This window comes from Synchiropus splendidus, chromosome 4 (assembly GCF_027744825.2).
Source record: "Synchiropus splendidus isolate RoL2022-P1 chromosome 4, RoL_Sspl_1.0, whole genome shotgun sequence".
Classification (NCBI taxonomy): domain Eukaryota; kingdom Metazoa; phylum Chordata; class Actinopteri; order Syngnathiformes; family Callionymidae; genus Synchiropus; species Synchiropus splendidus.
The window spans coordinates 14,242,466-14,255,927 of NC_071337.1; the positions used below are offsets into that span (position 1 = coordinate 14,242,466).

At 39.8% G+C, this 13,462-nt stretch overlaps 2 protein-coding genes across 3 annotated transcripts; both read left to right on the plus strand.

Annotated features, from left to right (window-relative positions):
• The first annotated feature begins 2,346 nt into the window (after positions 1–2,346).
• atp6v1c1b (ATPase H+ transporting V1 subunit C1b) lies at positions 2,347–9,579 on the plus strand. Of its 2 annotated transcripts, none has more exons than XM_053862548.1 (13): positions 2,347–2,495; positions 3,093–3,256; positions 3,334–3,401; positions 3,478–3,563; positions 3,703–3,797; positions 5,103–5,194; positions 6,880–6,978; positions 7,095–7,163; positions 7,405–7,497; positions 7,860–7,953; positions 8,528–8,625; positions 8,708–8,831; positions 8,907–9,579. In XM_053862548.1, exons 2-13 carry the CDS (start codon positions 3,125–3,127, stop codon positions 9,003–9,005), a joined length of 1,149 nt encoding a protein of 382 aa, XP_053718523.1. In that variant the 5' UTR covers positions 2,347–2,495; positions 3,093–3,124; the 3' UTR covers positions 9,006–9,579. The 2 variants fall into 2 exon arrangements, with proteins under 2 accessions (XP_053718523.1, XP_053718524.1); XM_053862549.1 differs by having other exon boundaries at positions 3,096–3,256.
• Positions 9,580–10,303: 724 nt separating this feature from the next.
• On the plus strand, positions 10,304–13,375 carry si:ch211-215i13.3 (brain and acute leukemia cytoplasmic protein). Its single transcript, XM_053863197.1, has 3 exons — positions 10,304–10,585; positions 10,724–10,854; positions 11,458–13,375. Exons 1-3 carry the CDS (start codon positions 10,459–10,461, stop codon positions 11,581–11,583), a joined length of 384 nt encoding a protein of 127 aa, XP_053719172.1. The 5' UTR covers positions 10,304–10,458; the 3' UTR covers positions 11,584–13,375.
• Positions 13,376–13,462: the final 87 nt, after the last annotated feature.

Below are 13,462 nucleotides of genomic sequence, written 5' to 3' on the forward strand. Positions count from 1 at the left end.
AGTCTGGTTGCCCTTGGGCTCTTGGATTTATTTGGACTTGTTTTTCATACACAAAGTGTTGACCAAATTAAAGAAGGCGCTATGTGAATAGCAAGTAAATCATTTAACGTGAAAGAATGACCCTGGAACACATACACATATACATGACACAGAGCAGGGCAAAGGGCAGTCTTACAAAACTGTGGAAATGCTTTTGAACACAACATCAATGAGTTGAATTATTGCAGCTGAGAAGTAATCGATACATTGTGCATATTGGTCAACATTTAATATGGTGAATGTGATACATAGAAGAGCTCATGCACACTTTCATTCAATAAGGTTCCTTATTTATTGTTTTGAAAACAAACAGGTTGGTCTTCAAGTTCCAAGTTTGAAGTGAAGTAAAACAAGATGGATGGATGTAGGTCTAAGAGTACCGCAACATCGAAACCACAATGAAGACAGTTGGCCCTGGCTGTGGTACCTGACCCAAAGTACATTTTTATGGAAACAAATATAGTCATATAACATGAGCATCCCGTTTTTATGAACAGATAAGATGCACTGGAGTTAGTTTTGGTCATTTGTGCTGAAAAATCCCTGATAAAACTTAAAGTAAAACAGTACAGTGGTTTGTATCTCATTTAATAATAATAATAATTTATTAATAATGTAATAAAAATTACATTTGTGTAAAGTGACAGAGCCAATTTATTTCATGTAATGTGCCCAGGTCTGATGTTGATAGTAAATAGCTAATTCCCTGGGATTTCATTTATTGATTGGAAATACTTTGTATGCTGTTATGCTGTCGGCACAACTTTTTTGATAAGCCAAAGGACAGATGTTTTTAGGAGTATGACCATAAAAAACCAAATGACCAAATAAATGTTATCACAGGACACAGTCATTTGCCAATGGTTGTCCCCCCGTACTGGGATATTCTGGGTCCTAAAAGGTTATGGTTACGTGCTTGAGACACTTCTATGTCTTACATAAAGGTCAAATGTCAGCCAGTGTGACAATCACCAGTGTTGATTTATGATTCTGCCACAGGAGCCTCTGCTTATACCCTTCATTTGTAATCTCTAGAATGACAATAAAGGCCAATAAGCTATGTTAGGGAAAAGCCATCCATAAATCATGTCGCATGGGGACGTATAACAGCAGCCTCCTTTTGTCATCACTGTCCTTTTGTTTACGTTAATACGCATATGTTTGGAAAGCTAAATGGCCGCTGACTTGTTTTAATGAGATGTTGTTGAAAAAATACTAAGTATACTGTATGATAATGCATACAGTATACTTAGTATGTACAGATAGTATAAGTATATTGTATTGTCAATATATAAGTATATTGAAGTATAACAGTCAAACCTAATGCATAATACTGTGACCCATATCCAAACAAAATTAAATTGGATCGGATGAGTCGAGACAATTTAGCCTTTATCCCTGTATTAAACAGCCTCTTGATATTTTATTCAAGTGTATGAATATTATGACTTAAGTGTGACAAATCAATCGGACGACACGGCAGATTGAATTCTGGGAATGAAGACGCTTTTATCGGGTGTCTGAACAATAAATCAGCAGAGCTCAAATTACGAAATGTACTCCTCATCCTGTTTTTGACAGCAATGTGTGAGGCAGGATTAGATCAGATTTTACTGCCATTGATTCACCCAAATGTAACTAATGTTTTTCGGAAGGAAACAGATTTACCAAGTATAATTTGGAATAATGAACAACCCGGAGGATTAAAAAGTAATTTTTCAGACAAAAGCACAATGGTGCAACTGGATGTGTTGTGATGCGCAAATATCTATCTATCTATCTATCTATCTATCTATCTATCTATCTATATATATATATATGTATATTTATATTTATATTTATATATATCATATAACACATCCATATATATATATATATATATATATATATATATATATATATATATATATATATATATATATATATATATATATATATATATATACTTTTGATTTTTCTAATTTCTTATGCAGTCCTCTCAGACTGATTGTCCTTTTTCTACTTTTTCTACTTTTAACAATTTCCACCATAATAAAGGATCAGCGCCAGTCAACCCGGCACTGTGACAAGATAAGCGATGATGTAATGGCAATATGCAGCCAGTAGAGGTCTGCAGTGAGCGAAATGAATTATTATTAATAAAATTAAAGACTTCATAATTAGTATGAGCGATGATAGAAGGTATAATCTCCTACTAAATGATTAAAAATAAATGATTTATTTGAAAACAATATGACATAAGCACGAGACAGCCGAGCAGGCATATGGCGTTTATAGAAAACGGATAAGCGCATGCGCACTGTGTGTCACCTGATCAGCTGATGTTGAGTGAGATGCTCATCTTTGCGGATCCCTGAGTCGAAAACCTACCGTTATCTGCGCTATGCATGTTAAGCTGGGGTTCTTTATTTGAGCAACAAAGCGTGGATCATATATCTAATACTATCAACTTATTGGTAAGTACAGCAATTCACCGCTTATTTGTGTCGTGACAGTGACATTCTGCAAAGCTAGCAGGCTACATGGCTAGCATCTCGTTTCTGCACATGATCATATTGTTATTGCTGCGTTTTCGAACCTCGGAACTGAAGTAGCGCTCCATTTAGTTGTTTTCACGCGGCTCATAACGCTAGTTCTTTGAATATTTGAACGATGTTTGTATGCATTATTACGGTCCTTCCGAGAAAATGTGGTCATATGACATGCGACGTGGAGTCTGACTCCTCACATCCAGCAATCAGGAAGAATATCTGAAAAAGAGGAACACGTTTATCACCACAGCATTTCATGTCTGAAAACGGCCGGCGTATTTTCCAAGCACTTAATACCTTCCAGAAAAAAACATCACAGCAGTTCGGGTTGCGAATAGTTTTGTCTATATTTGAGCAAATCATAATACAATATAGCTAGATTAACGTGAGCCCATTTATTGTCCATAAACAACTATTTTACTCGTCATGTTTAACGTGGTTCCAAATAATCTTTAATCATATGTGTATAATGAAAACAATGTTCACTTTTGATGAATTGCTCATTCATTTGTGACTTTTCAGCAGCGACTCTGATACAAACTTGATACGCAGCCATGACAGAATTCTGGTTGATCTCTGCTCCTGGGGAGAAAACGTGCCAGCAGACATGGGACAAGCTGATGGTGGCCACCACTCGCACCAACAACCTTTCAACCAACAACAAGTTCAATATCCCAGATTTAAAGGTCCAGCAACAACTTTCAACACCACACTGTTCTTATTGACTAGTAGATGTCATTCATATTTATTTGACTCTCCATAGGTTGGAACACTAGATGTGTTAGTGGGACTGTCCGATGAACTGGCTAAGCTTGATACATTCGTTGAAAGGTGAGCGTGATCTTTTTTTTCCCGGTAAAATGGCCAGGCAATTTATTCTGTTCTGCAATTTTGCCTTGTACTGCAGTGTGGTGAAAAAGGTGGCTCAGTACATGGCTGATGTTCTGGAGGACAGCCGAGACAAAGTCCAAGAGAACTTGCTGGCCAATGGAGGTGATGACTTTAAACATTGTCCCACTGACACACATGCACTGTTGCCATTGACGAGGGGTCAAAGTTTGTCCAGCCTCACAGTCGTTCATGTACACAAATACATTGATTTCATACTGATGAGTTCAGTTTATCTTCACAGTGGACCTGGTGACGTATATCTCCAGATTTCAGTGGGACATGGCCAAGTACCCCATCAAACAATCGCTTAAGAACATCTCTGAGATCATCTCCAAGGTATTTTCCGAATCATTTTAAAAGCTACTACCAGTTTTTACTAGTTTTATTGGAACATCTGCCCTGGATTTTGTTTTCTTCAAATCTATGATTAAAGTAGTTTAAAATGAAACCTCTTTATTTTAGGGCTGTGCGCTAAGGCCAAAATATACATCCATATTTCTTGTCCTGGGAGGACAAGCAACCCATTTCAGCCAATGGGTGTAAAGAATGTAAATGTAACAAGAAAACAACAACACTGAGATAAAGAGCATTCTGGCAACTCAAAAGATGCAGGGTTTCCGCTACATGTTAACAAGCATGGTGGTTCAAATGAGAGCCACCGTGCGTGATGAAATCTCATGTGATCAAACGGAGTGGCTTTACACGAGGTGGAAACATTGAAAACAAACTGATAAAACAAAACGCATCATGGTGGAGGACATGAACAGCGCTTTTCAGCGTGTTAGTCACAGAAATATCCCGAAAGAAACCTCAAAGGTTTGAAGTCTGTTGCTCGTGGAACTCAAGTTGCGCACCTGGCCAGATATAAGAAGAGACTTCTCATGATTAAAAACTAGTGTCTTTATTATCATCTTCTCGGTAAATGTCATTACCTTCCCCCCTTCATCAATGTTTCTCTATCACTTTTTTTTTAATCTCAGGTCGGTTTCAGAACATCCTGGCTCAAAACCTGTTATGGCTTTCAATAAAAATGCCACTTAATAAAATATCAGTGCAAACATGACTGTATGCTTTCAGCCACAAAGTCATTTCAACAGGATTCTAGTGCACAGAAACACCAAATAGACTTTTTGAAAAGGATAAACTTAGATGCTCCACAAGTTTTAATGTTTCAAGATTTCAAGTGCAACGTTCCCATTAGTCGTTAGCTGTTAGCTCCGTATTGCAGATAGTCTTTGGCATCTTGTGATCTAGTTGGACACATATCAGGTTTAAAAACAACTCAAAGCTCTGTTTTGGCTTGTTCCCTCCAGGACGATGTGCTCTTGTGATGAGTGTGTAGTGTTTGTTGTTGGCGGCGCATAACAACATAGAACTACAGTGCATAAAATGTGACTGAGACGATTTATACAATCTCCTGGCGTATTGTCAACATGTTCTAATCATTCATGATCTAACGTTGTCATATCACACGACCCTAATTTAAATTCTTGGTTCTGTGAAAATTTAGCCTGTTTTGGGTGTATGTAAAAAACATTAGATTGTCTTTCCAGAAGCCAAATACCACATCTGACCAAGTTATGGTTCAATGATTCCCTGTTGCACCCTATTGTAATACTGGTGCTGATATGTTCTTTACAGCAAGCCTCTCAGATAGATAATGACCTGAAGGCCCGAGCTTCTGCCTACAACAACCTGAAGGGAAACCTGCAGAATCTGGAGAGGAAGAATGCGTGAGTACCCTGCTGTTATAAAAAACAAAACAAAAAAAAACATTAAAGCTAGACGTAGAGCACGAACCTCTGCCAAGCAGGTCATTTCCAGTCATTTTGGAATTTACTCCCAATATTGTTCTGCATTGTTTTAGCTCTATAGTAAAATATCTGTATTAGTAGGTGAAATGTTGCCAATGTCATTTATAGTAGTACAGGATGTTATCCGGAATACCACCAAAATATATTCACATTCCGTGTATCCAGTGATTAGCATTTTCTGAGAACTTGGTTATTTTGGCAAAATGCTGACAATGTATATCTTTGTTTTTTTTACATCATAATGTATTGGCTGAAGTTAGCAGAATGAACGTGAAAATGGTCTGCTTGTTAAGTATTTACATTCAATCATTACCATCTGTCTACCCCACCAAATCAAGAGAAATCATTTAATTTCAGGTTCTTCCTGAATTTTTAGTTCAAAAGAAGATGTGTGCTAGAAAGTTGTGCCCTCATTTCTAAGCAAAAGAAAGCTTAACAAGATTTTCCTGAGTTCAGAGAATATTATCTTCTTTCAGTGTCTTGTTCTCAGCTCTTAGTCAGATGGAGCTTGCTATTCTTGGTAATGTTAATACTCCATGTTCACATACACAGTGTTATGAGTAATGGAATAGTTCCTTTCAAATATAGGTCAGCACATCAGAGACGCCAGTGATTGATGTCAGGAATCGTGATTTGATATTTTCCCCTAGTGATTTCTGGAACCATGTGTAAACTCTCGGCACACTGATTTATTCCCTTCAACATAGTCTTTCTTCTGTTAGCACTGTCAAAGACAGGAGAAACAGTTTCAGTTCATGCTCCTGTTGATTTGCAGTACAATGGGAAATTGAATGACAAGCGAATTGAATGACAAGATTAGATTAGATTATCTCTTATTTGTCCCACAGTGGGCATGTAAGCTTCGCAGTCACTTACCCCAATCTGACGCGTTCTGAACATCACATATGTGTTACTTATTAATACAGTAGTCCTAGTGAACAATGAGTCAAGTGGCCCCAGATTCTCTCATTGTAAAGTTAAAGACAGTAATAATTTGTCTGAATGTCATATTCTTTTTTGTAAATATGATGTAATCTTGTTAATAAAATGTAACATGCCAACAGTTTTCATTGTCGCGGTCGAGAGATTTCAACTGTGCATGTTAACAGCTCAACTGAAAAGCATCACTACTACATTCATGTCACTGTCACTGATGGACCGCAACCTCAATTTCAAAGATAATGGATTTAGTTGATGATGACAGATGGCTTTCGAGATGGAGTGAACGATGATGTGAATTCCTTAAGTGATCTTTTGGAGATGCAGCCAGTTTATCTGATAAGAATGGCTGTTGGCGATTGCCATGTTGAAAAGGCCTTAAATACTGTACAATATATATTCCGTGTATATACTCTTTTAAGAAAGGATTTCCTGGTCACAGGGGTCCAGTGTCATTTTAAAAGCTCATGAAATAAGCAGGATAGGGCTTATTGTAGTGAATTTTGTGCACCTGGTGTGTGCACTGACAACAAAATGTTGTCAGTGAAATGTTCTGTTCAATGTGCAGTTTTGGTTGCAATGCCTTACTGCGCCACCAGGGTGCTCTCTCTCTCTCTCCTGTGGAAAATGCGAGCATCATGACTGTGTGTTTGTGTCTGTCTCAGTGGGAGCTTGTTGACCAGGAGTCTGGCTGACATTGTGAAGAAGGAGGACTTTGTTCTGGACTCTGAGTACCTGCTTACCATGCTGGTCGTGGTTCCGAAGTAAGCCTGCGCCAGTGACAAACTGTATCCGTGAAAACATTTTTCCGCTCCTTCTGCAACTGTTCTTGTGATACATTGAAGAGGAACGGCCTCATTACTCCGCTCCCTCTCTCCAGGACCAGCTACGCTGACTGGCAGAAGACTTACGAGACTCTTGCTGAGATGGTGGTGCCACGTTCCACCAAGTAAGCATTCAATAATCTCACATTGGCCGCTGCCAGTTTCACATCCACTGTCATTGACTGCTTAAACAGAGTTGAACTCTATGAAAACAGAGCAGTTTTTGATGTTTGTTGTTCTAAAGTAAACCAGATATTTTTTCCAGTGCATTTTATGATTTTAGCTGCATTCTACAGCCGTGGCTTGCCAGCACAAGCTGTAGATCTGAGTCACTGATTATATTTGCGCCTCTGTTCTCACCTCCAGGCTCTTATTTGAGGACAACGACAGCGGTCTGTTCAGTGTCACCCTGTTCCGAAAGGCTTTGGACGACTTCAAGCATAAGGCCAGAGAAAACAAGTATGTGATTCACATTTATTTACGGTAGAGAATACACCATTGCATGAGAAGAAGCTTTCCTCCGTAGTCTAAATAATTCTGAGACAGATCTCCCAGTGGGAGGTGCAGATTAAGATCATGGCTTCATTAATTCACGAGGGCTCTTGTGTGGAACACACACACACTGTGGAGCTTGTCACGAGCTACTAAACGGATTCTATTTGAGGTGTAATTCTGTCTGCACTTGATGACCTTCGCTATTAAAATGAAACAGAGGTCACAGTTGGAGCATTTGTTTGTTAATGTGCTCTGTTTTCAAAAGTACACTTGAAATAGAGCTTGTGCCAGACTACTGTGCCTTATCGCCTGCCGTGTTGATGCAGATTCACTGTGCGGGACTTCCAGTACAACGAGGAGGAGATGAAGGCAGACAAAGAGGAGATGACACGTCTGTCCACTGACAAGAAGAAGCAGTTTGTAAGTTTTATATTAGGAGCATTGTGCAAGTGGCACATAGTTCACACTCTTTTTCTTAGACTTTAAATATGCTGCTTAAATGAAGCAGCACTGACGCTTTCCTCTGGACACTCTGGTTTCCTATCACAGCACAGCACAACACAAGTTTTTGGGCCCCAACAATCTCAATTGGCAGCAATTAAAGAGAGCTTCTTTAGTTAAGTGTTTACATTCAGCATATTCTTGTAGAGGTGAGGTGCACACTTCTACTCTCATACCACACTGAACTTTATATCATATGCGTTTTATGCTAAAGCCTTAGTTTGTTTTAAATGCAAAAATAAAAACAAAGCCAATGCATGATTAACCAAATGCATCTCCAATGTAATTGGAATTCAAATTTGCTATTCATGACATGTAGTTTTGTTTTTGTCCCCCATCATATTGGGGGTTTGATGAATACATTTTAAACAATGAATTTAAAAATGACAATTTAAAAAAGTAAATGAAAAGTAAATTGCTTTTACTTGTATAATAAGATGGGTAATAATAAGAGATTCTAGTTAGCTGAACGATGTCATCTGAACTCCTCCAGGGTCCTCTGGTACGATGGCTGAAAGTGAACTTCAGTGAGGCTTTCATCGCATGGATCCACATCAAAGCTCTGCGTGTGTTTGTGGAGTCAGTGTTGAGGTGAGCAGCATCCCTTCATTTTAAATCTTTTTTGACCCCCCTCAACAAGCTTCATCTTGACAATTGTGTTTTTGTGTCTTAGATATGGGCTGCCGGTGAACTTCCAGGCCATGCTGCTGCAGCCCAACAAGAAGAACATGAAGAAGCTCAGGGAGGTGCTGTATGACCTGTACAAGCACCTGGACAGCAGTGCAGCCATTATTGATGTATGTCCAGATCCCACCAGAAGCAAGGTGTCCAATGTCCGATTTACTTAACGTGCCCTCCACCTGTCTCTGCAGGCCTCCATGGACATCCCAGGTCTGAACCTGAGCCAGCAGGAGTACTACCCCTATGTTTACTACAAGATCGAATGCAACCTGCTGGACTTCAAAGTCTAGAAACGTTGCTCCCATGACTCCCTGCTGTGTGTGCCGTCATCTGATGTGCCCCATTCCTAAGCTTTAATTTAGATTTCTGTATGTCTTGTCTATTCTTAATCAACTTCCACATTCCTGGGTTAACACTGGATGCTACAGGAGAAGGAACAGGCTAGTGTCTGCTCAGAAACAGTAAAACCACTGGATCCATCCAAGCACAGATTCTTGGGTTTATTTGCACATCTTGGCAATGCAACACAAACTGCTGCATATTTCCAGCACCTCCGAGAATATATATAGTGAAGTATTTATTTAAAGCATCATGCATCAGTGGATATGTTTTGGTTTGTTTTTGAAAGTAAAGTGTTTTTAGCCTCATGTAAAAATGCGTGTTAAGAATAGATGTCGACCCTCAGCCCTACTTGTAATCCTGTGAACCTGATTTTAAGTCTTTACAAGCAATGTTTGCTGATGGTACTCCCATTATTGTGTATATCAAGCTGTTGGAGACAAGTGTATGTGATTACTGTACTGTAACTATTACTGGAAATTGAAACATATTTAAGATAAATGTTATAAAAATAAATGATTTATGTGAAAGAATATCTTCTTTTATTTTATGAGTAACTTGCATCATAAACTGCCTCCACTGTAGCCAGAGTTGAAGTGTGCATCATGGTAAACTGATACTTTTACAAATGGGGACTGACAAATATTTATATGTTGGTTTCTGCACTAGTCAGTAAATATTAGTAATCAGGAAGTTTTTGTTTAATATCTTCACATTCCGTCGCTAGGACACCCAAGAAGTACAGTGCATGAGAGCATCTTAAATTATCTTCCACACCCATTGGAGTATCCCTTCTGAAGAGTAGTCTAAATTCAGTTGGTGAGAACACAGTTCTTATGTCAATTGTTTTTTTTTTTTTCTAGAGAAAAATAATATTGATCTTTATCATGGTTCTGCATGGGGTCTGGCATCAGACTCCACCACTCGTACAGTCCCTTATTTAAAAAGAAACATCTTTTAAACTTCTCAACTTCACAACTGTCATTCATTTATGTATTTGCAAATATTCATGCATATTCCAAGAAACCGCTGTTGCTTCTGTTGGTGTCATCAGTCACTTTATTCATTTTAATTTTTGTCAAGTTGAATCCCACCTGTGTTGCACTTGTTCCACTACTACTACAACCACCCAGGTCCTGTGTGCGATTTTCATCGGCGAGCTGCATGTGAGGCGGCTGAACGGTGATGCAGCCAATGAGAGTTCTCGAGCTCTGCTCGTGACGTCGCTGCTCCTCCGTGCGCTCACGCTGCTCGGCTTGTGTTTGTGAAGAGCATCATCACCATCAGCACCAGAACCAGCACAGGCAGCGGATCACGATGACGGGGATGGAGGCGCGCTAGAGAGCCCCGAGGGGAGGATGTGAGACCCACCCCGCGTCCGCATCGCCGTGGACGATCTTCCCGATGGGTTGTGGGGGGAGTCGGGCGGACGCGATCATCGAGCCTCGCTACCATGAAAGCTGGACCAGGGAGACCGAGTCGACGTGGCTCACCAACACCGACGTGGAGACACCTTTGTCGGTAGCAAACAGTAAGATCCGTTCGGTCTGCTGTCATTGTCAGGGATTCTGACAAGCAGCGTCACACTACAGGGACTTCACGCGTCACTGCACCCTCAAACATCGACTGTGTCTGGATGTGTTGCTGAGTGAGGCCTTTCTTTCTGAAGGTAAAGCTCTGGATGCCAGTCTGAGGGAGAAGAGGATGGTGAACACGGGGACACAGTGTGGGAAACAGGCCTTGACCACCAACAGCAGCGGCTCCAACCACCAGAGGAGACCCCGACGATCCCTGAGTGATGTAAATATGTCTTGCAGAAGTAGATATTATCACTAGTGAAGCAGAGATTTATGCATGGTCCTTAGGTGATTTACATATCCTGAGCTCAAGATTGTCTGTTTTTAAGACCCAAACTCTCACAGCACTATATCACCTGTCTGAATGCTACTTTCTACTGTTCTGTTTTAATAGAAAGAAAATCAGGTGGTGGGAGGATCCCAACTTTCTTTTTGTGTGTGGCCAGAGATGGACTTAAAACCGAGCCCACCATGTCTTATCTAGCGTAGGATTTATTGGATTGGGTCACCAGTGACTCTGCAGGAATGGATACATGCATGGTTGAAGTTGAACCATCACAGAGAGTTACCTCAACGACATCCATAGATAGATACCAGTTGATGGTATAATGTATCAACAAAGTGCGGCCTGTGGGCCAAATATGGCCCTTGGTCTGTATTTATGAGGCCTTCAAGGCCTACAAAAGGGACTGATTCATCAGCCATTTCTACAGCATTTGGATTCTTGACGATGACTTGTCAAGAGTTCAGTTGGACTGAATACCGTTGCTCACTCAGTAGATTTGTCTTCATCCCCTCCTGTTTTAATGTTTGACTTCTTTCACAGCAATCCACTCTGGAAACCAAAAGAAGGGCTTCAAAAGAGGTCAGTACTCTGCCTAAAGAAGCAGTCTCAGTCACTATAAGCGCTAGTGGAGATGATGAACATGGAACTCCGTGTGACAAAAGATGAGGAGACTTCAGAGAGTGTTGGATCGAGAGTTGAGCGGATCAGATCATGGTGGTTCCATGTCTTCTCTGTTGAGCAGACAGGATCTCAGTTATTGACAGCCCTGCAAGTGTCTCCACCCAAAGATTCGAGGATGCTGCATAAATGTTGTGCCATTGCATGTGTGAAGCAAAGAGTGGACCTCACTCTCCACCGTGCTTTTTGTCATGCTTACGGTGCTGGTCAGGGAATGTATCACTGTGTTCGAGCCAATACTGACAATACTACATCCGGCCGTACCACATGCACATGATAATCACAATCTGCACATCAGACGGTTGCTTTATGAAGAATTTGCTTCTATTCTTTGTGCAACTAAAACTCTTGTGAATGGTGTCAAGTTATGAATGAGGTACGATCGTCAGGAAGAATGTAAATGCAACGCTTTTATTCAGATAGGTAAACTGCACACTTATTCTCATCCTCTGTTCTTACAAGAGGCAGCACCACATCAAGATGACAACACTTCTTGCCATATAGTGATAACATAAAAACAAATGGACAGACAGAGACGTGGAGTAGAGCTGTTGTATCTGACATCTTGTAATGACATCGAGTATTCCTTTCTTTTTCCGGCCATTTTCATGAACTATAACTAGGAAGAGATGGAGACTCTGGCAAGATAACATGGCAAAAATCCCCCAGCAGTTGAGCAGTTGAGGGAAAGAAGAAGTGAATTACAGATTAAACACTTAAATTCTGGATTTAAAAAATTTGAATTAGTAAATGACAAGGGGATTCAGGAGAAGTTATATTAAGTGCAATTGGTGTGATTTCAAAGTCAGTTTTATTGAAATGATTATTTAAAATATCTCACTGTGATTGAGTGCATCACTAGCTTTAATGAATATATAAGAATAATTATGAACGGTATACATCATATGAAGCATTAAGGGCATTTGAGAAAATACAATACAAATTGACCTTTAAGTTGTTTTAAAATGATTTAACTAGCCACATCACATGACGATGAAAGGGCTTTTGGCAAACACACTGTGAGCCATAATATAATACGGGCTAATCTGGATTCATTTCAATTGTAATCACACAGTAGAAACCTACTGGTCCCATGGTAAAGTTACTGGACGTGGATGAGTCTTTTCACTATGTTGTACAGTAATAAAAAAAAGTGTTGCCTTTATATTTTTGGTGAGTTGTCTGTGGGAACCAGTGACAGTGATGTTTACCCAAATAATGATTTACATTTCTAAGAACCTGAAGTGCTGTTTAGAAACACCGGATCCGAGGGTTTGAAGCTTGAGCGCAGATGACCGTAAATTAAAGCCTTTGCAAAACACAGTAACGAACACACCCGCATGTGCCTATAACTCTTCCTCATTTTGACTACTCATGTGTTCACTTTGATTCTCCTTTATTTTTTTATTTTAAATATCTTATTCTCCTGTGTTTGATGAAGAGCTTTGTTTTTTTGTGTGTGTGGTTTATGTTGACATGCATGTAGACTCGACATATAATTAAGTCAGTGAGAATTATGTTGTAACACATGTACAATTGAAAATACAAAACACGCCAATGTGGATGCTTGCGGTGGTGAGATGTGTGACCAGCAGAGAGAGCCCTTGGTTCGGCTTTCCTGATGACCATTGTTGCGTTACAGTATTGACCACAGCCTTTCAGAATGTGCAACTAGTTTTGAGTTGAGCGAAGTATGACTGCTGGTATGTACGTTTGTAACGGGGCATTTACCACTCCTGATCGATATTATACATTTATTTGTCTTTGTAATAAAAATTGTTTGAGGTTATTGTTGGTGTGGATTGTGTATTTCTTACTCAACCAGGTTTAGTTGGGCTGAAATTCGTTAAACAATCTTCTAGGGGTC